Raw genomic sequence first — 26925 nt, forward strand, 5'->3', positions numbered from 1 at the left:
AGCCTGTCCTGGTGTGTGTGTCTGAGTGTTGGTGTGACAGAGCCTGTGTTGGTGTGTGTGTCTGGGTGTTGGTGTGACAGAGCCTGTGTTGGTGTGTGTGTTTGGTCATCTGTTCCTGGCACTTAACTTACAGTAGGAATTATTTAATTTATATTTATCCAGAGATAAAATGCCCTCCTGAAGTTGTAGTGACTTCAGGGGACAAAACGTTCAAGGCCCTGAAATCATTTAGTGGAAAAGTTATTTATTGTGTTATAATATTTATTTCAAGGATTAGTCACACTCAATTGTGGCTTCAGGCTTCCCATGTTGAATGATCAAGTATTATTTTAGCCCAATAACAAAAGTATAATTCCATAGCACATTACTTTTGGAAATTATGAATGCCCCCCCCCAGTTTGACTGTGATATCTTGTGTGCCCCCCCTATATATTCTTTCTAGAGTCGCCACTGCCTGTTACCCAAAGTGAAATAAACAAGGGCCGATCTTATTATCAGACGACCAAGGCAAATGACTGGGGCACCTTAATCGGGGGGTACCCGCCGCTGGTGGAGCAGGGCTGGTTGGGGAGATCATCTCTCTTTAACCCACCATTAAGGCATTGCAAGGTCTGTTCATACAGATCTCTGCTTCAATGATCCCTCGCACTGTGTGCTGGCGATTGATGGCGAGCACCGGGATATGATTGACTGCGAGGGAGCGGTGAAACAGAGTTCTGTAGGAACAGACCTGGCACTCCTACCACCGAAATCAAGAAAAGTGAAAATGAGAGGGAGAAAGGTAAGAGATAGGAGAAAAGGGAGAGATGATAGTGAGAAAGAAGACAAGTGGGGAAAATGAAGGGAGATAATGAGAAATGGGAGAGAAAGGGAGAAATAATGGGAAATAATAAAGAGATAATGAGATAGGACTATACTAAGTTTGTATTGTGAAAGTTTGTATGCTAGGGCGAGTGTGTCTAAGGACAAGTAAGTATATGGATGCAGAGCAAGTGTAAGCCAGGATGTTTTGCAAGAACAATGTGTATTTTGACAATCTATCCATAACCATTGCTATTTTGGGCATAAAGGGAAGAGACTGATTCACTCGAACACATGTGCACTATTTGTATTAAAAAAAATACATAATGTCCTTTGCTGAGTCCAGCAACTGTGAACCATGAACCATGTCCTGTCAGTATACAGGGTATAATACACATATGGACAAAAGTATTGGGACACCTGACCACTACACCAACAGGGACTTCCACAAGATTTTCTGTCTACATTTTTGCCCATTCACTAAGAAGAGCATTTATGAGGCCAGGCACTGATGTTGGACGAGAAGACCTGGCTCACAATCTCCGTTCCAGTTTGTCCCATAGGTGTTCAAGGTCAGGGCTCTGTGCGGGCCACTCAAGTTCTTTCACACCAAACATATTCAACCATGTCTTTATGAACCTTGCTTTGTGCACTGCGGCACAGTCATGCCAATGTCTTGGTATGTCCACTTGCTGATGATTAATTAATCAAGCATATCCGATTAATAGCACCTGCCTGCTACTTAGCATCTTAATTCCTATGGAAGCAGTAAGGGTGGACTTAGTTTTTTTACACATGGCTTCTCCATTTTGGGTTTATTTTTGTTGAATAAATCATGATACAGTGTAGTATGTCATGTCTTGTTCTTCTGAGGTTGTATGTACCTAATTTTTAGAGCTGCTAAGGAACACATAATTGATATTATGCCCTGATATGTAAAACCATAGAAGAGGGTGTATTTTCTTTTTCACATGACTGTACACTATATGGACAATAGTATTGGAACACCAGACAATTACACCAACAGGGACTTTGATAATATTGCATTCTAAATACATAGACATTAATATAAAATTGCAGCTTTAACAGCTTCCACTCTTTTGGAAAGAGTTTTCCACAAGATTTTGGAGTGTTCCATATTTTTGCCCATTCATCCAGTAGAGCAACTGTGAGGTCAGACACTGATGTTGGACGAGGAGGTCTGGTTCGCAATCTCTGCTCCAGTTCATCCCCAAGGTGTTTGATGGGGTTGAGGTTGGGGCTCTGTGTGGGCCAATCAAGTTCTTTCACATCAAAATCATTCAATCATGTCTTTATGAACCTTGGTTATGAAAGCATAGCATTTTCCAAAATGTCTTGGTATGCTGAGGCATTAGGGTTTTTCTTCACTGGAAGTAAGAGGCCTAGCTCAAACCCTGATTTCAGTACTTAAAGAGGTATGTCCCCCAATACTTTTGTCCATATAGTGTATATACATATATATATACACACTTTGTCTTCCATATTGGATAAGGCAGTCTCTACTGTAACAGGTCCCCTTCACCATGACAACATAAAAAGGACACTGACCATTATCTTATATCTGGGGTAACCACCCATTGCCCTGCTTCAGTGGTAAAATCAATACAACCCTGTGCTGTTAAAGCACAGACCTCTGCTGCAGCTCCCACATGGCCATCTCAGGTAAGGTGGGCAGATGGCTCAACCGATGGCATCATCTCCAGCCCTGCCCACTTCCAGGGAATCCATGGCCATTTCTGGTGCTGACCCTGCACACCCCAATACAGTTATCCCAATTTAGACACTTGAAATGTTGGGTGAGATGGAAGTGCAGCCATGTGCTCATGTGTTTTATGTGTATCGTAAGGTGGCTTAGAATTGGAAAACTGTTCATCTGAGGCCAACAAAGCATGTAAAAGGCAGTCAGAGAAAATGTTGTTGTAGTTTTCTGTTACCCTTTATTCTGTTACGTACAAGGCTCAGATCTTGCATGGTGTACATAGTGTTGTGTATTGGCCTAGGGCTAGAGTGGCAGGTCCAGGGGAGCAGCACAGCCTCCATAGTACCTTGTATCCAGCGCTGCGCATCCTCTTCAGTTGGAGTGCTGAGATTTGATGGCAAATAAACTGTAAGCTTTCCAGAATAGGGCCCTCTTCTCCTGCACAAGTGTGCCTTATGTGTTCATGGTACTGTTAATTTTGTCGTTTATTTGAGCTTGTAGTATGTATATGTGTGTAGAATGTGACAGTAGTGTCTATATTGGGATTTTCTCTCTACTCCATGGTAATGCAAATCATAAAATAATAATCATGAAAAATAGTATGTGTTGGGGGATATGATGGATGAGCTGGAAACAAAACACTACTGGTGTTGGAACCTTACAAATATGTGCTGTGTGCACTTTAATGACACAATGTCATATGGGGCCAATGTTGAATTATTTACAGGGATGGGTTTTATTCATAGTCCAACCCTGCCTGTAGGCATCTGTCTGTGTCAATGGCACATTAACCTGCTGAACAGGCTACAGAACCATTAAGTTCAAAGGGTTAGAGCCCAATGGCTTTGCAGAGTGTTTTACACAAACACAGTCTGCAGAACATGTGGAGAATAGGATGGGGGGCATACATATTCTTTTAAGACAGTAATATGTAGGCCCTAACTGTAAAGGCTCCAAGGACAAACACCCAGGATGGGCAATATTTACCAACTACTGGTCTTCAGCATCTAGAATGTAACCGGTATGTCTACCATACAAGGGGCAGTTCAAGTTCAGTATAAGACACTTTTTCTGGATGTTGATAAATACTAAAAGTTCTATTTAAAGTTGGACTGTCACGTTCACAATGCTATTCTTTTTCTGGGGCCATTCGAATCATTGTGACACTTCAAAGTGTAAATGGAAATTAGACCATCCCAAATGAGCCATGATGTCTAGACATAAATCTTATTAGCTTAACAAAAATGAACCAGGCAGTTTAATTGAATTCACTGTTGTAAACAGGTGAATCACTCAAATCAATGAAACAAAGGAGACACGTTTAAAGGAATAGCTGCTTTCAAAAACATCACACAGTCTTCAAGGATTGAAGTGCTGTTCTGTGCCATTTCACTTTTCATTACAAGAAATTACACAATTTCCGACGGGACTGGTCATATACCCACTGGGTTGATCCTAGGGTATTAACATCAGTTACCATATACAAGCTTGGCCGTCAATGTTAAGATATACTTGGTATTCTCTGTCCTTTATGACAAAGTACGGTAATTGAATTCACTGAATGGTCCAAAGACATGTTGGCTGAGGAAATACAGTACATGGCTGACAATTTTAGCTCAGCTGTGGGGAGAACATCTCTTAAAGAGTTTTTAAAGGTAAATAGATCAACATGTGTTGTTCTATTCTAGATCTTTGAAGGTTTAGTAAAGTTAGCTGTAGGACTTGTATTTGTTGTGAGATCTGCACTGCAGCTGAAACGCATAGTAAATATTTCAGTGGTCTTTTTTTCCAGGCAGATCCATGCGTCATTGTTCTTTCACCAACTTTGTGTCACCCCTCGCAGATTACATCACCTACTAAACTATAACACACATGGTTTTAATTGTAAATAGTTTTGTATAGACCTCACTCTGTTGCAGACAACTCATGAAACATAATATTTATTTTCCTTTATATGAGCATTGCGTACACAACTCTACATATTATCCAGATACTTTCCAGAAACTTTTCAACTGATGCTAGGAAGATTTTCATGAAACACAATTTAGGAGGTTTTAACCTCCACAAGCTCAAATAATAAGCACGTTTCTTGGTTATTTGGCTTAATCCACCTTAAGTAACCGTGGGATATGTCTGAAACCAAGCTACACTCAATATTTATCTACAACCACCTTTCCTACATAATATTTAATTGCTAGTTAGGATAACAATTTTGCAGTATGCAGTCATATTTTTGAAGGTATCCTGTACACACACACACCGCCATGTGCTTCAGTAATGTTTTCTAGTGTTTACATGTCAACACTAACTTCCGCTCTTACCCATTGCCTAGAATGTGTTCAGGACATCTGTGATCTGGAGGTTCTGTGATTTAAAATTAGAACATGACAAACCATCACAGGTAAATGTGACACGTGATTTGCCAAGCCCTTGCCACCTTTACCTACCACTGACATCAGGTATCTTTTCATATAGTTGTTTCCCTTTTTCAGGTTTATAGAAATTTTATATTTCTAGCGGGAGAGGTTCAAGGTGTTTAGCCACTTTTTTATATAACGTATTTGCTCGATTATAAGACAAGGTTTTTTTCAGAGCAAATGCTCTGAAAAATACCCCTCGTCTTATAATCGGGGTCGTCTTATAATCAGACCTCAAAGTCTGACTATGAGACGACTAAGATCCAGATCCCCCGCAGCTGCAGGGGATCTGGATCCTCCTGTCTCAACCCCCCCCCCCGCCCCACTTACCGGTACTTCAGAGTCCCCGGTGCGCAGCTTGGGCAGCGTGTAGATGTCTACGCGATTCCTTCCGGCGCAGACCTTCCCTGACTGTCAAAGATCAGAGTTCCCTGCACCGGTGCGGGGAACTCTGATCTCTGACAGCTGGGGAATGTCTGCACGATGCACGCAGACAACCCCCGCTGCTAGCCACGCCTCCTTCCGGCTGCCCCAGCTACATGACAGGAGACTCAGAAGTACCGGTAAGTGGGGGGGGGAGTGTTAAATGGGGGGAGTGTTAAATGGGGGGCATAAGGCATTTCTGGAGGCAGGGTGCTCTGTGAAATGCCTTTTAACCCCCTTAATGCCACTCTGCCTCCAGAAATGCCTTTTTAACCCTCTATACGCCACTCTGCCTCCTGAAATGCCTTAAACCTCCCTATATGCCACTCTTCCCCATAATATGCCTTTTAACCCTCTAAGTGCCAGAGTGGCATATATATATATATATATATATATACCGTATTTGCTCGATTATAAGACGAGGTTTTTTCCAGAGCAAATGCTCTGAAAAATACCCCTCGTCTTATAATCGGGGTCGTCTTCTCAGACCCCCCAAAAAATGTCTGCTGGGGCCATGCTGCTTACCGGTCGCGAGCAGCGTCTCTTCTGTTAGAAGCAGGAGGACAGGAAGCTTGCAGCGTCCTCACAGAGCTCTATCTCCCCCTCCCTCCTCTGGGGGCGGGGCCAGAGAAGTTGCTCTACAGCCGGTCCCCTGCAGAAGTCTTCGAGTGAGAGATCTGCAGTTCAGGTAAGGGGGTGGGGGAGGGTTTTTGGGTAAGTATGTGTGATTAATGTGTGTTTAATGTGTGAAGTATGTGTGATTAATGGAATGAATGAGTATTTAAATGTGTTTGTGTGTGATAGCATGGATGTGTAAGGGGGGTGGGGGTTGTAGCATGGCATAGGGAGGCTGTAATCCCACTACTATCATCCCCAGGTTCCAGCATGTACTGGCTGCCTTGGCTTGATAGGAGTGTGATTGCTGTTAGCAGTTTGATATATATATATATATATATATATATCAAACTGCTAACAGCAATCACACTCCTATCAAGCCAAGGCAGCCAGTACATGCTGGGTTAAAAGGCATATCATGGGGCTGAGTGGCATATAGGGGGTTAAAATGCATTTCTGGACCTCCAGAAATGCATTTTAACCCCCTATATGCCACTCAGCCCCATGATATGCCTATATACCTCCAGAAATGCATTTTAACCCCCTATATGCCACTCAGCCCCATGATATGCCTTTTAACCCCCTATATGCCAGAGTGGCATATAGGGGTATAAGGCATATCATGGGGCAGAGTGGCAAATAGGGGGGTATAAAGCATTTCTGGGGGCAGAGTGGCATAACTGGGGGGGGCAGGTTGGCAAATAAAAGGAAATTTTAAAAATATATTTTTCTCAATCATAGCTTTTATTAAACATGAAAAAATAATTTACATGAATTAATATTTACTGGTAAAACTTTTTTCCTATAGGGTCGTCTTATATTCAGGCTTTTTGTTTTTTTCCTAAATTAATATTTTGATTTTGGGGGGTCGTCTTATAATCGGGGTCGTCTTATAATCGAGCAAATACGGTATATATATATAGGTTAAAAGGCATATCATGGGGCACAGTGGCATATAGGGTTAAAAGGCATATCATGGGGCACAGTGGCATTTAGAGGGTTAAAAGGCATATCATGGGGCACAGTGGCATATAGGGGGTATAAGGCATTTCTGGGGCAGATGTGCATAACTGGGGGGCAGGTTGGAAATAAAACCAAAATATTTTTCTCAATCATTGCTTTTATTCAAAAAATAGTTTAAATGAATTCACATTTACTGGTAAAACTTTTTTCCTATAGGGTCATCTTATATTCAGGCTTTTTCTTTTTTTCTTAAATTAATATTAAGATTTGGGGGGTCGTCTTATAATCAGTATTTTTTTATTTCATAGATCTCAGGTTCACTGTTGTAATTGGGCGTCACCTCATCCTTATGATGTCAAAGTGATGTCACTAGGAAGAAGAGCTCTATTTCCCAGCATTCCTGATTACAGTACCTGCGATCAGGGTCTCAACTCATCTCCTCTTTGCTTCTGACAGTATCAGCATTGAATTGGAGATTATGGAGCTGAATTTAGTCAGCAGGGAAGACCTGATGGCATTCACTAACAATCTCCTGTGTATGGAAAATCCTTAGGGCACACTTTTCCATCCTAGTGGTCATTTGGGCCACTTCTGTTGGAATGCAATAGTATGTCCTGTGGTCTTTAAGGGGTTAACTATCGACTCTACTTGGCTATATATTTGCTCACTTACTGTACATAATCTGGTATTTAAATAGAAACATGAGTTAATTCACTGACTCTCTGCGTATGTTGGCCGACTCTGTAACCACAAAGTTTCACTCGATTACAAATAGCCCAGACATACAGGATATTACATGTAGGTCATACTGCCGCTTATCAAGGGAAACAGTTTTAGTATTCAATGCCACACACATCCAGGAATAGCCACATGGTGGGAGCTTAGAAAACTGTAAAATGACTGCCCTTCTTATTCAGGAACAGGCATAACAAAACCACTGTATATAATTAAATGCTGCCGTGCATCTTATGCTAAGTTGCTTTAGAAACATCCTAGCGTGCAAACAAAGCATACATTTCTAGTAAAGAAGCCTACCTTTCCTTGCATTATTCTATAACCCTTACATTTAACGAATAAGTCTATTAGTTTTACCCTTTTTTACTTTTATATATTAATCCCAAGGTTCAGTGCTTCCTGTGAGGAACGTGAGGTGGGACGTAACTGGTCTACCCCTCACAAAATCAAAACCGCAGAGTACACCCAGGCAGTATCTCCCTGGGAGTCTAATCTTAAGGCCAGGACAAAGTCTGTTCACCCTTTAATTATAAAGTTTGCAGATATTTTTTTTCTATGGGCAATTTTTTTTTTTTTTTTATTTTTACGAAGGAAGCTTACCTTGTGATGAGTCTGCACTTGTGACTTTTTGTTGTCGACTTGTACTGTTACCGAGGACAACTCTCTATTTGCATATAAGATCAACCATACTATGTAGACACAAAAAGTGAAATATTCTTCTGGATGAATAATAGCACAATTTTCTATAGTTTTTTTAATGGAATGTCTCTCTGTAGAACCTCTTCATGCATTTACAAAATGGACAACATGAAAATTGGCGCCAAATTACCCCATTAAAGTTATGCAATATTCTGAATAGCAAAACTACCTCTTTTTCCATGACCTTTAAAAAATCTAGCAAAAACAACTTTGTTAAAACAGCAGTAATATGAAAGGGTAAACTACTCTGGCCACTAATTGTCCTTTTCTCCATGTAGAACAATCTATTTAAAGTATTTAAACTTTGTAAATGGTTTAAGACTATATTCGGTACCAGTGCGTTATGCCAAATACATGATGTCACCTCACGTGTACATTTAACTCTTCCATGACATTCGTTTTAATATTGATTCAATCCATATGCAAATGCTGTGACAAAACCAAACCAAAGAACCAAGACATCACACCTTCCCCTTTGGCAAGGGAAGAGTCTGAGTTTCAAAATCATTGTACTATACCAATGCGTGCTGTCACACTAGATATCAGCTGACTTACAAAAACAGAAGATTTGTTTAAGCAGCAAACATTTTATAAGGGACATTCCCTCTGATACTATTAGGCCTGTGCCTCATATGATCATGACACTAAAGTTATGTATTTTCTACATAGGAATGTGACACCATTGAATATGACAATATTTTCATTATTTTTGGTGGCAACCACTTAATTATGAGACTTCCTATGTTAGACATCCCTTGAATGCTATTAGTACACATGGAGCATTGGGTGATATGTATAAGGAGTAACTCAGACACAACATTTAAAATGTGGAGCAATCAAGAGGATTATTCTTTTGGCTACTATGCTGACTAAAGGAATTTTAGTACTTTTTGTAGATATGATCCCGTTTAAGAACTTATGGTCTCGCGTAAGAAATACATATTTCATGTGACGAAACCCCGAGAGAGACTTTCTGCAATGTTACCGTGGTAGAGAAAGATCTCAGTATAAGGTAATAGTTTAAACCTAAATGATATCTGGTACAAGGTACAACATCTTTACCATCTCTTCCCAATTACATATATATATATATATATTGAGTGCTGCTGTATGCCTTACCCATGCCATTTCCCCATGCTAACCACTCCACTGACAGTATCCTTACTGATGACCTCAGCACATGACATCATATCCTGGTGTTCCGAATGCTGTGGAGGCTATGGATGAGAATAGCGTAAATAGGATGTTTGGAAAGATCAGGGACCTTCCTTATAATTGGATCATTGAGTAGCATTGCATCGGAAAGCTTGTTCTACCAATTGGGCAATGTGCCACCAATTTGGCTGCCCTTTCCCAGACATGTCACTTTAAGTGTAGTTGTGGTAGGCCTGAATACGCTGCTGCTAACATATAATGCCTAGAAATTAATTGCTTAAAAAGTTAATGATGAGGCATTGTATGTGTATCAAACTATTCTCTCAATATCTAAACATCTTCAAGTACTTTCAAAGTCATTTAATGGTGATGACACATTTATTGTCTGTAAAAACGTTTTCATGTGCATTGTAAATAGTTTACAATTAGAGTTACAGCATTACTAATCTCATTATGTCACCGGCAGAAGTAGTCTAGCTTTTATAGACTTGCACTAATCAAAGGGTGATCGTACATGGATGAAAAAAAAAATAATAAGCATGAACCAGGTAATAGATCCAATTGAGAAAGTATGAGAAATGGTGGTTACACTAAAATTATTTTTGAAAACGATTACTTATTAGGTGATACATCTATTTTAAATTGTCAAATGCACTTAAGCAGGGATTTCAACTGCCATATACAAATGAAAAAAAACTACGAAATCCAGACTGACAATCTGCTCATTTATCCCGAGACCTTCAGAAAAGTCGAAGATAGGCCATGGGTGTCTCCAAGAATATACCATGAGTGTCTCCATGTATGATCATCACTCACACAGAAGTCTTAAAAGTTTTTAAAATGAAAATTTTTAAAGCCTTAATCTCCCCAATCATTGGTGGATTTTATTGTTCCTTCCCAGGTGATTCATTTTTAATATTTTTTTTAAACTATGCGCCACCTTTCTGAAATTATTGCTTTGTCATTTCTGAATTGGGAAAAGATCTAATAACAGTAAAGGATCGGAAATGAGAAGTCTCCATGAGCATGCAAAAGATTTATTTTGGCATCAAACACAATATGCTGTTCATGGGCTCATTTATTTGGCTCATAAACAAACTGAATGGGAAACTAAAATTGCAAGTAAGCGGTCAGTAATACTTGTGTTACAAAACAATGTGTTATTTTTGGCTTGTGCTTTTTCCAGAATTTTCCTCTGTCAATTGACGGAAGACGCTAATTGTGTAATAACTCAATGTCTTGCATAGTGTTAGCATGAACAGTTTTAACTAGAGTTAAAAAATTGTCTATATATATATATATATATATATATATATATATATATATATATATATATATATATATATATATATATGTTGTTGATATTTTTATTAAATCCACCTGCAGTTTCAAGGGTACATAATATCATCAGCTATAAACAAGTTACAAAGATGGCAGCTAGTTAGGTATACATCAGGTGCATGCTAGTAAGTATATTACTACAGCACTAAAAAATAAATATAAAGAAAATGCTATAAAACTTAAGCAAACACTTTAAGTAACCGTTTCTGTAAAGTTTCTGTAAAGAATGTGTTTGCCCACTGGCTAATAAGCCTAATAATCAGCAACTTCTCTGAGATTATGCAAAAGTTATTTTTAAAAAATTTCAATTGCTGGTTTATGGCAGCGATCATGTCCATGGTACAGACAGCCTAATATGGCTGATTGCTTCCCTGGTAAACAATATTGTTGTACAAAAGCTAAGGGTGTGCCAGGAAGAGGTGGGCAGATACAGCGGAGTCCAGAATGCAGGACACAGGAACCAGAACAAAGCAAGGTCCAGTACCGGAGCCCAGGGTCACTAGCCAAGGTCGGTACATGGAAAGCTGGATGGATAAGGGGCTGTTTAGTAGCTGAGGTCAAGTTCAGGGAGGTAGCAGAGTCCAGAGTTAATAGCCGGGGTCGGTACACAGGAATCAAGAGAGCCGTTTAGTCGCCATGGTCAGGGGCACAGGAGGTCAGCAAACTCCAAGGAACAGCCAATAGTTCGGTACACAGGAAGCAAGATATATATTTACATAGCAACTTCACAATAGGAACCGTATGGAGGCACAATAATTGAGCAATGCTCAGTGCTCGGTTTTAAACTTGCCACTTGGTGGGTATCCCACCTCTGTGCGTGACGTCACCCGAGCATGTTCCCCGCCGTCTCCACTCGGGGACGCATAAAGTTGTGTGAGGACGCGCACGCAGGATGCAGAGGAGGAGAAGGCTGGAGACACGACACTGGACCCGGTACCCGCGAGTAGCAGGTACTCAGGTGAGTCGATGCGTTGGGGTCTGGTACACGGACCCTGACAGGGTGACACGTCTGGTAACTTTCGCTAAGTAGCAATTGCTGATGTCATATATATATATAATATATATGTCACTTGAGTGAACTTTAAATGATTTGCTTACAGACAGCACAATAGACAATCTAAATCCTTAGTGACAGATGATGCTCCTTGTTCAGTATCGACTTCTGACTTTTTATAGAAAGCCTTAGGCTCCTAAAGGCAGCACGTGTTCATATAACATAAAAAATAGCCAGGTTATGGCATGTTTATGGGTTTTGGTTTGTGTGGGAGGGTCTCTTGTGCACTGATGCTAGAGATCAGATGGAAATATTTGAGATATTTTCTACTACAAGGCAACTTGTAGTTAAATTTAATTTAACATATGTGCGGTAGTATGAATTGCACAATTTGGTATTAGTGCAGCTAGTTAGGACTTGTAATGCAGTTTGCCATAGGATACACTTCTGTACTAGCAGGAAGAACTTTCACATTGTTGACAAAACATTCAAAGGTGCTGTTCCACCTACTTTGCCAAACATAACAATTTTATAACTAAATGCGGCAGCATTAGAAACATCATTCTTAGCACTGATTAATTTCCAATTTTATATACATTTTAAATATATTTTAATCAAGAACATTTTGTTTCATTGGTGATTTTAAACCTTTAAACTTGTCATGGGATAACAAAACCAAGCACTGATAGGTTGTTGCCATTAAGACTGACAAAGTTTCTAAAAGTTTTTGTCTTGTTTTTATGTGACTAACTAGTCGAAAGTTAAAAAAGACAGTTCTGATTAGGGCTGCAACTAACGATTATTTTAATAATCGATTAATCGGCCGATTATTTTTTCGATTAATCGATTAATCGGATAAAAAAAACAATATGCAAATTTTTCGTTTATTTAAAAGAATTTAATGAACTGGATGTTAAAAAACAACTTAAAATTTACATTAACATTCTTATTTTGTTATGATGTAATAAAAAACAATATTTTCAAAGTACAAGAACCCAAACACAATATTTATGAAACAAAATAACCCCAAACATTCTGAAAAGAGGTGGACTATTACTGTTCAAGAAACTTTGCCCCAGCACTTTGCACTTTGCACCCAGCACTTTGCACCCAGCACTTTGCACCCAGCACTTTGCACCCAGCCCTGGCACTTTGCACCCAGCACTTTGCACCCAGCACTTTGCCCCAGCCCTGGCACTTTGCATCCAGCACTTTGCACCCAGCATTCAGCACTTTGCACCAGCACTTTGCACTTTGCACCCAGCCCTGGCACTTTGCACCCAGCACTTTGCACCCAGCCCTGGCACTTTGCACCCAGCACTGGCACTTTGCACCCAGCACTTTGCACTGTGCCCCTGCACCCAGTCTCTAACTCTGCCCTGCACCCAGCCCTGCCCCCACATTCTGCCCTGCCCCCACACTCACACTCTGCCCTGCACCCACTCTGCCCTGCACCCACACTCACACCCTGCCCTGCATCCCCACCCCCACTCTGCCCTGCACCCAGTCTCCCACTCTGCTCTGCACCCACACTCACACCCTGCATCCCCACCCCCACTCTGCCCTGCACCCAGTCTCCTGCCCTGCACCCCCACCCCCACTCTGCCCTGCACCCCCACTCTGCCCTGCACCCCCACCCCCACTCTGCCCTGCACCCACACTCACGAACCGCTCTGTGCGAATGGAGCCACTCGCACAGAGCGAACCGCTCTGTGCGAATGGAGCCACTCGCACAGAGCGAACCGCTCTGTGCGAATGGAGCCACTCGCACAGAGCGAACCGCTCTGTGCGAATGGAGCCACTCGCACAGAGCGAACCGCTCTGTGCGAATGGAGCCACTCGCACAGAGCGAACCGCTCTGTGCGAATGGAGCCACTCGCACAGAGCGAACCGCTCTGTGCGAATGGAGCCACTCGCACAGAGCGAACCGCTCTGTGCGAATGGAGCCACTCGCACAGAGCGAACCGCTCTGTGCGAATGGAGCCACTCGCACAGAGCGAACCGCTCTGTGCGAGTGGAGCCACTCGCACAGAGCGAACCGCTCTGTGCGAGTGGCTCCATTCGCACAGAGCGATTCGCTCTGTGCGAGTGGCTCTGTGCGATCCGTGCACATAGACATGAAGAATACTTACCTCCGGAACGCGTCACATCCGTCACGTAGCTAAAAGAAGGCGGAGACTGCAGAGCGTGTAGCAGAAGCGGGGAACGCTCGCGGAGGTAAGTAAAAGGAGCCGAGTGCTCCAACAACGAATTGATCACTCGATTAATCGATAACGGAAATCGTTATCGATGATTTCCGTTATCGATTATTATCGATTTTATCGATTCGTTGTTTCAGCTCTAGTTCTGATACAGTTAATTGAACGTATATGTGCAAAGTATGGTTTGTTATTTTTCAGCCAATGGGGGAAATACCCAAAATATAGTCATTAACTTTTTAACTATATTTTTTGATCGTCATAGGAAAAATTTCAAGTTGCATACTACCTTTTTTTTCAAACATCACTTTTTTTAAATATGGCATTTTGGCCCTCTAACTCAGGGGCGTCCAACCTGCGGCCCTCCAGCTGTTGCAGGACTACATCTCCCATCCTCCTCAGCCTGCCCCTTAGCTGAAAGAGCATTATGGGAGATGTAGTCCTGCAGCAGCTGGAGGGCCGCATGTTGGACACCCCTGCTCTAACTGATATTAAAACCACCCATAAAACTATACAATGTGGAAAAGCAGACAACCCAGGTTTTTTCACAAGGACCATTTTGAGACTTGGAACCATTTGGAACAGTTTAGCAGTTTCCCACTTCAAATTATCCCCATATATTATATAAAGGTCTATGTTTACAAAGAGTAGAGAACCCAGGGTATTCAACTAGGGTCATGTTGACACTTTTTTGGCAACCATTTCATCACAAGTGTCTGCCAAACTTTATTTTTTGCACCCCGTTATGTTATTCACCCCGTAACATGTAACTCACTTTCTACAGTGCCATTTCGTCCCTACACAGCTTCTCAGGGCCATCTTTGCCCCCCAAACCGCTTGCCAGTGCTATTTTGTGCCCAAACCAGTTGTCAGTGTCATCTTTGCCCCAGTATTACACTGAATGTGTCAGCAACATCCTGACTTTTAAGTAGCCGATGAGCGAGAAGGGCAAAGCCATAGCTAGCTCCTTTTGCGTCTGAGGCAAGAACAGAAAATTGCGCCCCCACTATATCTTTAAAGAGGTTATTTTGAGGAACATAGATAAATAAATAACAAAGAAATTGATGATATTATTTAAACAAATTATCATACCCAATGGTTTATTCAGAGTGGTACAGCATAACTCCCATCAAAATATACTGAGCCTGACAGTGGTATACCATCACCACAACCAAAGAAGTATAACTCTTATTGTTATATAGTGATCCAGACACTGAGGTACAGCATAACTCCCATCACTGTATACTGTGCCAGACATTGACTGTGATACACCATAACTCCCATCACTATATACTGAGCCACTATCAACCTCTTCCCCTCTTTCTCACTATCTATCCCCCTTCTCTTATTCACTTGCCTTGCTGAAGTCCTGCAGTGGGAGCGCAAGGCCTCTGTCTTTCTGCTCCATCGCGGTGCCCACAGCTTCATTGCTGAGCACCATGATATGCTGTCATATTCCAGTGCACAACTTCAAGTGCTGGCATCGCCACAGAGACAGAGGAGGGCGAAAGGAAGAAGCCATCAAATTGTTAATGGAATGAACCTTGCCCAAATTATCACATCTAAACTGGTCCTTTTTGTTGGCTAAATGATTACCCAAAACCTTCATTGCCATCTATGAGACATGTTCTTAGTAAGATCCACCATGCCCTAACTAGCTGGCCATACCCCAGCACAACAACTCCTGTGGGAAAAGGCACTTAAATAGAACTGGCAGCATCTTTCAGAACTTAATGTCCCCATTAGCCACCACAGGGTCCATCAACATGGACCTGCCATTTTACTTTTGGACGAAGTAAGCCCAAACCCGCAAATTCAGGACACTGAACCATGGCCCTCGCCATAGACATGTGCTGCCCATAGGCATGATGCGACATGCAAAGTTGAGCTTCCTCACCAACGATTGCAACTGCTTCAATGACAACTTTTTGGAAACTAACAAACTCGACACCAAAAAACGTGAATCCATAGCCTTATCCTATAAGATGCAACCTAATGCCTCAGAATCAATTTTTATACCTAAAGAACTTAAACATGCACACTGGCCAATTGACTTATCCAGTCCCAACAGGGTCCAAAACTCACCAAAAACTGACATAATGCAGCTAGTATTGCTGCACACCGTCCTGACCCGGTAAGGCCAATAAATAAATGACTTGAGCCCTGACACCTGTTTCACCATCCACTCCAAGAATGAACTAAAAGTCTTGAAGTAGGAGCAAGAATTTTCTTCCCAGTATTGTTCATATACCCCCAACAGCTCTGAGCAATGCTCTGGCTTCTTCTGGCTCATCACACTGCCCAGGATAGGGCTATATCTAAACTATACTTCTCAAAAGAGAGTGGTAGATAAATGGAACAGCCTCTCATACAGTACTGGTTCTTATCTGATATTAAATTCTATTTTTTAATGCTTTTTTTGCACCATAACCAACAAACACATAGTCATAGTAAGTTCAGTATGCATTTTTCTTTTAAACCTTAATTCTTGGCTTGCTTGGTGGTGTGGCATCTTTTTTTTTTTTAGCCGTCATATTCGAGTACACAACATCAAGCGCTGGCATCACAACTTAGACAGAGGAGGAGGAAAGGAAGAAGGCATCAAATTGTTAATGACATGAGCCTTGCCCAAATTGTTCAGTGTGTGCCCCCAAATGAGTGGACGGCAGGATCAAAATCTGCTTCATATGAAGACAAGTGGTAGTCCATGTCACCAGAGCAATCTACATCATTGAAGACCCCATGCTTTGATAAAAAATGTTTATTTATGGAATGTGTTCTTGAAAGTCAGGAGTTTTATGGCACAATAGGAAATAGTTCTGAATGGGTAACAACACAATTAAATTATATATCTCCGTGTTTACACCTTTTCAGATTGAGCAATAGCTGATTATTGTAAATACGGCAGAATGCCAATTAGAAAAAAAATTAGCAATGACTAACATCCCCACAAACACATTTCATAACAGATATTAAAGATCTACAGTATTAATATCACTAATGTATTGAATATTAAAGATCTGATTGCAAATATTCTGTCTTTTTTAACAATTTCTTGGGACAGATGATAATATTACATCAGATTATGTTTCATTTATATCGTGCCAGTAAATTCCCTAGTGCCATTACAAAACTGGATAATACAAAATTACCTATTGCATTAAAATTAACAATATACAAAGTAAACAAAAAAATGAACATACGACATACTGGTACATAAGGAGAAGAGGGCCCTGTTTTGAAGAGTTTACAATATATGATGAAGTTGAAGATAATAAGACGGTGTAGCTTGAGCTTGGATCAGTCGATTGAAGTGAAGTTTATATGTTGAGGTCACGGATCTGGAGAACTGATGTAAAATGTAGAACGTGGAGTATTAACAGGTTTGATTGTATGTACATACCTCCCAACTTCTCCTGGAGAATCGGGATGCCGATTCCAGCGGGTGTAGCTTGGGAGGTAGTGCTACTGTGCATGAGAATAGTTCTGCACATATGCGGTATGCATTCTCCAGTATCTGGGAGATAAGGACCACAGGACTACAGTCCTGAATCCCGGTGTCCTGCTGAGCTCTACCTCCGTCCTGTTAAGTGTGATAGAGAGCTCAGGGGGACTGCAGCACAGAGTGGCAAAATCAGGACTTTCCCTTGCAAAGTGGGTCAGATTGGAGGCATGTATGTATGATGCTGAGGGGTGATATAACAATATAAGTCTGGACGATTACTCAAAAAATAGGATTTGAATGGTGGAAGGTGAGAGAAGGGGAGGCCAGTTGGTGTGGAGTTGCAATAACACACCCAAAATATCAAAAGGGAATTCATTTGTGTTTTAGTTTTGATGTGTGTGAGAAAAAGACAAATTCAAGAAACATTTTGCAGGTGAAACCATCTGGATTTGGTGAATGACTGGATCTGAGGGATGAAGGAAAGAGCAAGAGGCAGCAAACTTGGACTGATGAGTAGATTTTTAGTTTTGTGACAAGGCCCACATAATTTAATTTAACATTCATTATTGATCCCTGTAGAGATTTTTTGTCTAGTCAGCACAAGGATACCGTGCTGGATCTAATCCTTTTGTGGTTTTGTGAAAATATCCTCATAATAACATTTGCTTTTGGAAAGGCATTTCAAAAAGTGGTAAGGTATCAGCTATTAAATATAGTTAAGTGAAGACACAACAGTAGCCAATAAGATCATTTTTTACTACAGGTTTTAGTTGACATTTTTTAAGTATGCTATTCAAGAGGGTAGTCAAAAGTTATTTTTGATGTTAGCTAGGGGGCTTATTAATATTTTGACTTCAACAATGAATTAGAATGAACCATACCATATATCAGGGGCGTCCAATGTGCGGCCCTCCAGCTGCTGCAGGACTACATCTCCCATAATGCTCTTACAGCTAAGGGGCTGGCTGAGGAGTATGGGAGATGTAGTCCTGCAGCAGCTGGAGGGCCGCACGTTGGACGCCCCTGCCATATATGTTTCTACTGCACATAGGCCTGGGCTACCTCTATAATGCAGTGTGACAGATGTGGGACTCCACACATTAAACTATGCTTCACGCAGGGGCAACTCACCTACTCTTCCAGTAGATATTAACCAGGTTTGCTCCTTAACAGGACACTCTAGCTCCTAGGCTTAAAGGGTTTCACCTCAATTGCTAGGCTTGCAGCTTCTTCTAAAGATAAATGTTTTCTTGCAGGTATTACAAGGCGCTTGAATACACATTTTTGTTAGTGGCTGAGTACGGGCCATTAAACTGTCCTCTTAATAACTTATGATCAAGTTATTTCTACAACTGATCTGCAAACTCCCAGTTTACCGAATAAACCATACTAAGACATGTATTCAATATCCACTGGCAGTATAAACAGTGCCCTAAGCCCTATTATACTTAGGTGCCAAATGGTATTCCCAAGGATCATTCTACATCATCGTGACTATTGTGACCCTGTTGAAGACTTTGAAGAATCTCTTGTCACGTGCAGATAAAATAGTTTGGGTGTGGATGTGAGAAACTTGGTTGCAAGAAACGTGTTGGAACAGCAATTACAATTTTAGTTTGAATATAAGCAACAGTTGACCTCAAAGAAGCAAAAGGAAATGATATATATATAATAAATGGGGTGTGGCAATGAGAAAAGAAGCACACACCTAGCTTAAAATCCTATGACAAATCCTCCCATTGCACTTATCCTTTATGTGCATGAGCCGACATGCTGAAAACACTAAGGTAGAGTATAATTATACCCACAGCAGGGAAACCATTCAAACCATTCTTTATTTAAGAATTCCAGAATCTATTTTATCATGCGTAGTTCAATTCAGAATTTGGGCTTGCCGTAAGCTATGGCTCCTACATTTGACACCTAACGTTTTTTGAACATTTATCCCTATGATTTGGCTGGCCATATATTCATAATCGGCTTTTCTCAGTGGGCATTAGGAGTTCAACATGGTTTTAGGCTGTTGCTTACTCATAGGAAAAACAAGACTTTTAGGGTTATGTAAAATACAAAGTATATGGTAAGGAGGGATATAATGTCACAGTTAGCTGAAATTTGTGGGTCGTACTGGTCTTACCCAGGGAAGATAAGCCAAAGCAAGAACCATTTGACACATTACCTTCCCATATCAATATTGTTGGTCGGCCTCACAGTTTTGTACCCTTCCGGTACATATGCTAACCATACAAGGTTCATACATGGTTTATTACCATGGGAGAAAACATATAATTGCCTGCTTACAGTAAACTAATCTCAGTGCAGTTTCAGCAGCTGCTGTCAAGAGATGTTGGAAGTACACTAGTAGGTAGCATTCAATAGTTTTAAACCACCAAAGAGAAGGTTATTATTCAGTCATTTCCTCCCTTCCATATTAGCGACCTTTACATACCCTTTACTGGTGCGTACATTCTATGTCTGTTTGCAGTCTGTTGCTTGACCCTGTATCCTATTCTACTGTAACAGGCTCCACATTTAGCTCTCAGGAGAAGTTATATGGAAGGAAAAACAAAGGAGTGTCTGAGCAAGAGGGGAAGAACGTTTTAAGAAATTTACGTGACACATTCAATGTATTGATAAAGAAAAAATAATAGCCAACAAAGGCTATGTATTTCTTGAATTAGACCCTCCCCATATTATTCTAGCGTGCATAATAGCCTTCATAATTCTAGTTAAAACTAGAAAGGCTAACTAACAAACAAATACACAAGAGAAAGTCTAAGATGTGAAAAAGGATATATATATTTAAATAACTATAATTGTTGAAAGAACATAGTGTAATATGTTGAATATGAAGTGGCCATTACAGTCTCCTGACCATAGTATCATCGAGATCCCAAACGTCCGGTTCATGCAAGACGACCAAAGACTTTGCCATGATGAATGGACACCACACAGTATAAGAACTTAAGGTATGCAGACTTTTGAACAGAGGTCAATTCATTTTTTTTGCTTTGTTGCCATGTTTTGTTTTATGATTGTGCCATTCTGTTATAACCTACAGTTGAATTTGAGCCCCATAAGAAATAAAAAAAAATGTGTTTTGCCTGCTCACTCATGTTTTCTTTAAAAATGGTACATATATCACCAATTCTCCCAGGGTATGCAAACGTTTGATCAAAGCTTTATAAATTAAGCACAGGCTGGCAGCAACTTTGGCCTGGGGTGTAGCAACCATGTGCTCAAGCTAGGAGATCATAGTGGCAAGGGGTATCTGCATGACATAGTTGCCTGTTGGGAGATCTATGAAGCATGTATAGAAAAAAGTCAGGTGGTGAAAAGGAATCTTCTGCCAGTCCAGCCCTTTACATCAGCGCTCAAACGCTCAATGTGCAGGCTGGTGATGCCAAGTGCCAGAATATGACAAGCACAGAATGAATCTAGATCAGTCTGAGTGATGTCTACAGTACAGTTGAGAGGTGTTTGTATCTTTTATCATTCACAATATTAAGGATTTACTTAGAGGACTATTTTTTCAGATAACATGCTTAGAAGAACCACCCATCCTTGTCCAGGGAGCCTTTCTTGTTAGCGGGCCTAGGAAAAATAGGAAAAAATACTCTTGTGGGAATTCAAGTTATGAATCATTTTATTACTTGATTAAAATGAATCTTTATTAAGTCAGCAGTGATGTGGTTTCTTTTTTAGATAGACAACACTAACTATACAGAAAAATTGGATCACTGAGTGTCAGTGAGAATAGATTTGTGTATCTTGACTGGAGTCAACCTGATGTGTGTATCTGTGTATACACGCCAGTTAGCCTGTTCATCAGCAATTCGATTAGGAAATCACTCAAATCTGCATTTTTCCTTCTTATTCTGCTGTTTTCAGCGCTTGGAGAATGAGGTTGAGCTCATAGCACCATGTCTCATATCTGTACGCCATCCTGATCTGGGCCACATTTGTTTTGCGAATGTCATTCCCTTGAGGTCCTTCCTTGTGGTAATCTGCACCAAGGAAACGTACTTTTTCCTACAAATCAAACAGATCACAAAGATTAATTTACCAACATTAAGATGAAAAACATATTCCAATAGTTTTTCTGACTTTGCATAGTTTTTCTCAAAACAAGTTTGAGGTATATGCAGCCATACATAACATTTCCACCAAGAGTAGCAAGATTTTGAATGTGTTAAAGGCTATTATAATACCAGAATGTGACTTCTTCCAAAATTATGGTTTTGAAACTTTTCAAAAGGTATGAACAAAGAACAAAACTGCTTTGAAGGTCGAGCTGTATGTTAGAACTCTATATGTGTTTACAGGGAAGGCTATTTTTTTCTTCGTATTCAGTTTCCACTTTTCTCCCCTAGCCCTCATGGTCACTTTATTTCTATCTAATGGTAAAAATATCTAGAGGTATCTAAGCTTGTACTTGCAGGATTCAAGCTTGTATTTACAGGAAAGCTGCCATTTCAGCTTGCGTACCATACTTTATTATGCACAATAAAAAAATCAGACATGATGATGAAATGAGTACACAATAAAGTCTCTAGAAGGAATAATACAAGAGGTGCAAGAATGATGGGATTTATCCTGAAAATGATCCCTAATATAGGATTATATCTGCTTACTGCTCAGCAGGATATATATTATATATCATAAGATTTTTTTTTCAGGATTTAACTAATCTTTAATAGAGAAGGGATCTCTGATCATGGTAACATGGTGTTACAAAAGATTTAAATATATTTTGACTTTCTTTTTGGAATTATAAAGATCTATAGCTTGGCATTGTATAGTTTTTTATTTGTTTAATGTATTTTCTTACAATTTAAAAATATATATATATATTTATACACAGCAGGATTCACATAAACTTTGAATCCATTGCATTTTATTTATATTTAGGTGATTATACAAATCTCCATACATAAACAAGTGTATGGTCTAGGCTGTCCAACCTGTCTGGGTTGATCCTTCTTAGAAAAAAGTCCTGTGCTGATGCACGTTTTAATTACAGAAGTAACTTTGCCTTAAATATCACTCATCTACCATAACACCTCCTGTAATTTTGTTGTAACTGTATTAGCAACTACTGAAGGGGTGTAGGTGTGTTCTGTTGGCTGGCATCTCATGCAGCCCCGGTAGTACCACTGCCAGGAAAACAACAAATGACCCATTGCCTGTGGGTTTAATTCACTAAGTCATAAACCTGCACTTGGAATTTTCCTGTTTACAACCGGTACATTCATTACTAGGAGATGAACCTCAAAGGATTCTTGGGGTTAGTGTGTGGGCTACATCAAGTAATATTCTTGCTTTTCCATGACGTGCAGTGAATGACTACTTTGGTCTGATGATGGGATGCCCCATATTATGAAATACTTCCTCAAATTTGTATGCACCTGGAAATAAATAAACTGATTTGCAGTAAGTTTAGTAAAGGGTAAGTTGATCATCAGTTTTATGACCAATAAATTGGGGTGAAAAAGTAAGGATTATATTAAAGCAGACAGTCAAGGATTAAAACATCATGATATGTTGTGCCATGCTTATACAATCGAACACAACACATTTTAATTTACTGATTGCAAAACTAAAATTTGTGTGGGGTTTGCTTGCCTGTGTGGAATTATTATCAGATTGAATAATGTACCTCCATTTGAGTCCAAACTTGACACAGGTCTTTGACCCAAGATCAAAACTTTTTTTTTGACAATAGAAGACCTACTAAAACAACTAATAAATGCATAGCAATGAATATCTGATCTGTAAATGTAAAGGTATTCTGGCTGCAATTGAGCTGTTACTCAATGTCGGGAGCCATCGGGGTTGTGATAATGGAGAGTGTTATTCTAAAACCTTTGTACAAACCTCATGAGAAAGACTACACTGCAGAACACTGTTTCTTGCAATCTCACACATGTCACAAGTGCTTAGCTTGAAGACTTGAGCAGCAATGGCATATTCTTCCATGAGAGGTTCCTGCAGAAGACATCCAGAGTAGACCATTATAAAAATACCTTTGCATGCCAACTACCTTCATCTTTCACTATACCCCAAGCAAAGAACCTGACACTTACCTTAGTATAATGGAACTGCATCGGGTCATCAGTAGACAATGATATAATCAGGCCTTTGGCATGGAAATCCAGTAATGGGTTCTTGGCATATTCCAGGAACAAGCTGTTATTGCTTAGTGGTGACATAGCAATGGGCAGTTTTGTTAAAAAGTACAGGTATTGTAGGACTGGACTCTGAAAAATAGAAGGAATAATGTGCAAAGATCTTCCAGAGATTAATATGCATCATCCATTAAAATAGATAAATCATTTAAAGTGTGCTTACATCAAGGTTTTACCTGTCTATATATAAATATGTATTATGTACTTAGCACTTTACAGTATATTAGGTATAAGAGGTAAAATAAGTGCAGTCATATAACAAGTACAGTAGTGAAACAGATATTATGAATGTGATACAATAAGTATGAATACACTAGGAAAAGAGCTTATATTAAATTATATATATATAATATTATAGTGAAATGGGAAATCTATTACATTTATGGCTTTTCTATCTAGTTTGTGAATGTTTTTGGATATAGCACATTGAGAATGTTTTGGCAGCCATATTACTTGGCTGGACTTGCCCACTGGACTGAGTTGTGAGAGTATTTCCCTCATTGTGAAGGTTTGTTTTGTGTCATCCATAGCTTCTCCATCACCCTCCACTAGCTCCGGAAGTGGAAAGGGTTATAACAAGAGAATAGACAAGGAATGTTGTGTGACTGGCATCCTTCCAGGTAGGCTTTGTTGGCTTTGTCTGCACCATTCCAAAACAGCTGAGGCAAGGTATCTCAAAAATATATATTTCTATATATATAATCTTATGTTAAGCCCATCTATAATAAGATAAAGGGGAATGGACAATGCAAATTGAATTTAAAGGTTCACTGGCAGCCTTCGGAGCAGTGATGGAGGCCTTTTGTTAAACTCATTTGGCAGCAGTGGGGTTTTGCCTTGGTTTTTTTCAGTTGGAAGTGCACTTAAATAGTTTTTATGCCTAATTTATCATATCATTCTATGAATGAATTTGTGAAATGCAATGAAAGAAGCCCCTATCACAATACCTGGATTTCTGTACAAGGTAGACATCTTTCTGGTATATCAAAGGTTATAGGGAAGAAGAAAATGGAACACTGAACGTTCCATGAAAAAAGCAGAATTCGAACTTTCTTATGAAACATGTAGGACAATTTTACCTTTTTTAGGTTCAACCCATGAGAAATGTTGTCTGCTGTCATGAAAGCCGCTAATAGATGAGTGATTGCTCCTGCCTCACCACAGTGAGGGCGAAAGAGGAAAGTGTTCATTCCACGTTCCCTATAAAACAGAAAATCAACCAATGCCATTTCACTAATAGGCTAATTCCTTTAATGACGTTAACCTGCTAGTTGTTACAGAATAATTTGCAATATGCAAAATGACAAATTATCAATGTGCATTCCCTTTAATGCACAGGCGGAAAAATTTAAAATAAATATTCATTTTTGGTGAAATATTAAAAAAAAAACTATAATCTTAATAATTTAATGATTTAGTAACATGTAATTAAACTTTAAGATGAAGCGATTACTTATAAATCCTAAAAGAAGTTTATTTTTTTTGTTACGTGTCTTAAGGGCTGACAATGCATAATTATCTAGACATAAGTCTTGTTGGTTAAGAATACATGAACAATCATGGGAGGTTGAATCTTGAGATTGGGTTGAAATAAATTACACACCAATGACGTGACAGATGTAATAATGAAGTTATGACATGGTGATAAATCTGATGTTTAAAGCTATTATTGCTGAACAGCTTTTTCTTATGGGGTGGAGTGTTTGAATTCATTGTGCTACTTGGCAAGTGTCAGCCAAAATACTTTTGTCTAGTCCTGAAACAGTCTGGGATGATATTAAAACAGTACCAGAAGTCGAGGTGAAAGAGGGTTTGTGAAGTGCAAGAAGCATATGAATTTTGAAGCACATGGTGGGTGAGCATCAATATGGAGGGTAATTTGGCACGCTGACCATTTTTTTATACCCCACATACTGCAGGGGACAGCACTTTGTATGTGAAGTGAAATATACGGTATGTGTATCCCTAAAAAAGGCCGTCATTTCAACAAAAAAATGGGACAAAAAATAGTTCATACTTTATACAACTATTAACATAGCTCCAACCACAAGGAAGGCTTCATAAAGGAGACTGTGGTCACATTTCAATTGATTCAGAGGAAGAACCCTATTCTTAAAAGTTGAGACAGTCATATTGGGTTGGCTTTGAACAAGACTGACAATAGCTTTTGCTTATTATATAATAACTGATCAAAAAGTCACAGTGCTTTCTCTAATGTACTATACAATCCAATTCTATTATACATTTTCTGTTAAGATTTCTAAATTGTTGAAAATTTAAAGAATCATGTAAACCAAATAGAAATATTGACTGACAGTATAGCTTGTGTGGGTCTCTATCCTTCTATTTATCAGCTCATTGTTTTACTTCATCCAGATGAATAAGCACTCATAATTTAATTGAAATACATCCAGTGGTGCATTCTTGCCTTGGCCAATTACGCATGGGGTGGCGATTCCAGGGGGGACGGCAGACCCTCTCCTGCATTACCTAGGGCAGATCGCTCTATTGGAAGGTCAGCCTCGCTGCATACCACTTTTCTTTGGCCAACTGGGATCTCCCTTGTAACATTATTATATATGCTATAGAGCACTGTGCCTAACTGTCAGCGCCGCCATAGTGACCTTACTCCGCGCTGCACATGCATCAGCTCAGCATGAGAGATGGTGGTCACAGAGGTAAGTAGTAGTGAAGGCAGTGCCCAGCCAATATACATCTTTGAATATATCCTTTCATATTTATGAATGTTTTAATATAGAAGTGCTGCATAAATTGTTGGTGCTATATAAATAAAACATAATAATTATAAGAAGAATAAAAGCAATCCACAACCTAAAAGATACCTGCAAACATTTTTTTACTTCAGGAGACCCCTCCTGGCCATAGCATGGAATAACACCACTTACAGAAAAAGGATGTGGGGACAAATCAGCAAAAAAAAATTGTTAGTGATTTAAAAGAAAAATCATTAAAATAATACAATTAATAATAATTTAAAAAAAAACTATAAAGTGGCATTAATAACATGTTCAAGAGGTCCCTAAGAGGACCTCTAACCATACTGCACTGATAACAGTGCATTTAAAAAAAAAAATACAAAAAATAAAATAATTAAATTACCGTATTTCCCCATGTATAAGACACTGCCATGCATAAGACGTACCTTAATTTTAGGGCCCGAAAATTAAAATGAGTGTGATGTTAGCTGTGCTCGAATCTGGGTATCCCTGG

General features: G+C 39.7%; 1 protein-coding gene across 2 annotated transcripts in view; it reads right to left on the bottom strand.

The window, feature by feature from the left end:
• Positions 1 to 21134: 21134 nt before the first annotated feature.
• The window catches only part of AMPD1 (adenosine monophosphate deaminase 1), a 30709-nt gene continuing 24918 nt past the window's right edge, over positions 21135 to 26925 (bottom strand). For both annotated transcript variants that reach the window (XM_053457564.1, XM_053457565.1), the window contains exons 12-15: positions 24774 to 24894; positions 23593 to 23766; positions 23384 to 23494; positions 21135 to 21538 (exon numbers count right to left, since the gene is read on the bottom strand). In XM_053457564.1, coding sequence (XP_053313539.1) covers positions 21380 to 21538; positions 23384 to 23494; positions 23593 to 23766; positions 24774 to 24894 — 565 coding nt within the window. In that variant the 3' untranslated portion in view covers positions 21135 to 21379. The remainder of the gene's footprint in view (positions 21539 to 23383; positions 23495 to 23592; positions 23767 to 24773; positions 24895 to 26925) is intronic.

This window comes from Spea bombifrons, chromosome 2, assembly GCF_027358695.1.
Source record: "Spea bombifrons isolate aSpeBom1 chromosome 2, aSpeBom1.2.pri, whole genome shotgun sequence".
Lineage (NCBI taxonomy): Eukaryota > Metazoa > Chordata > Amphibia > Anura > Pelobatidae > Spea > Spea bombifrons.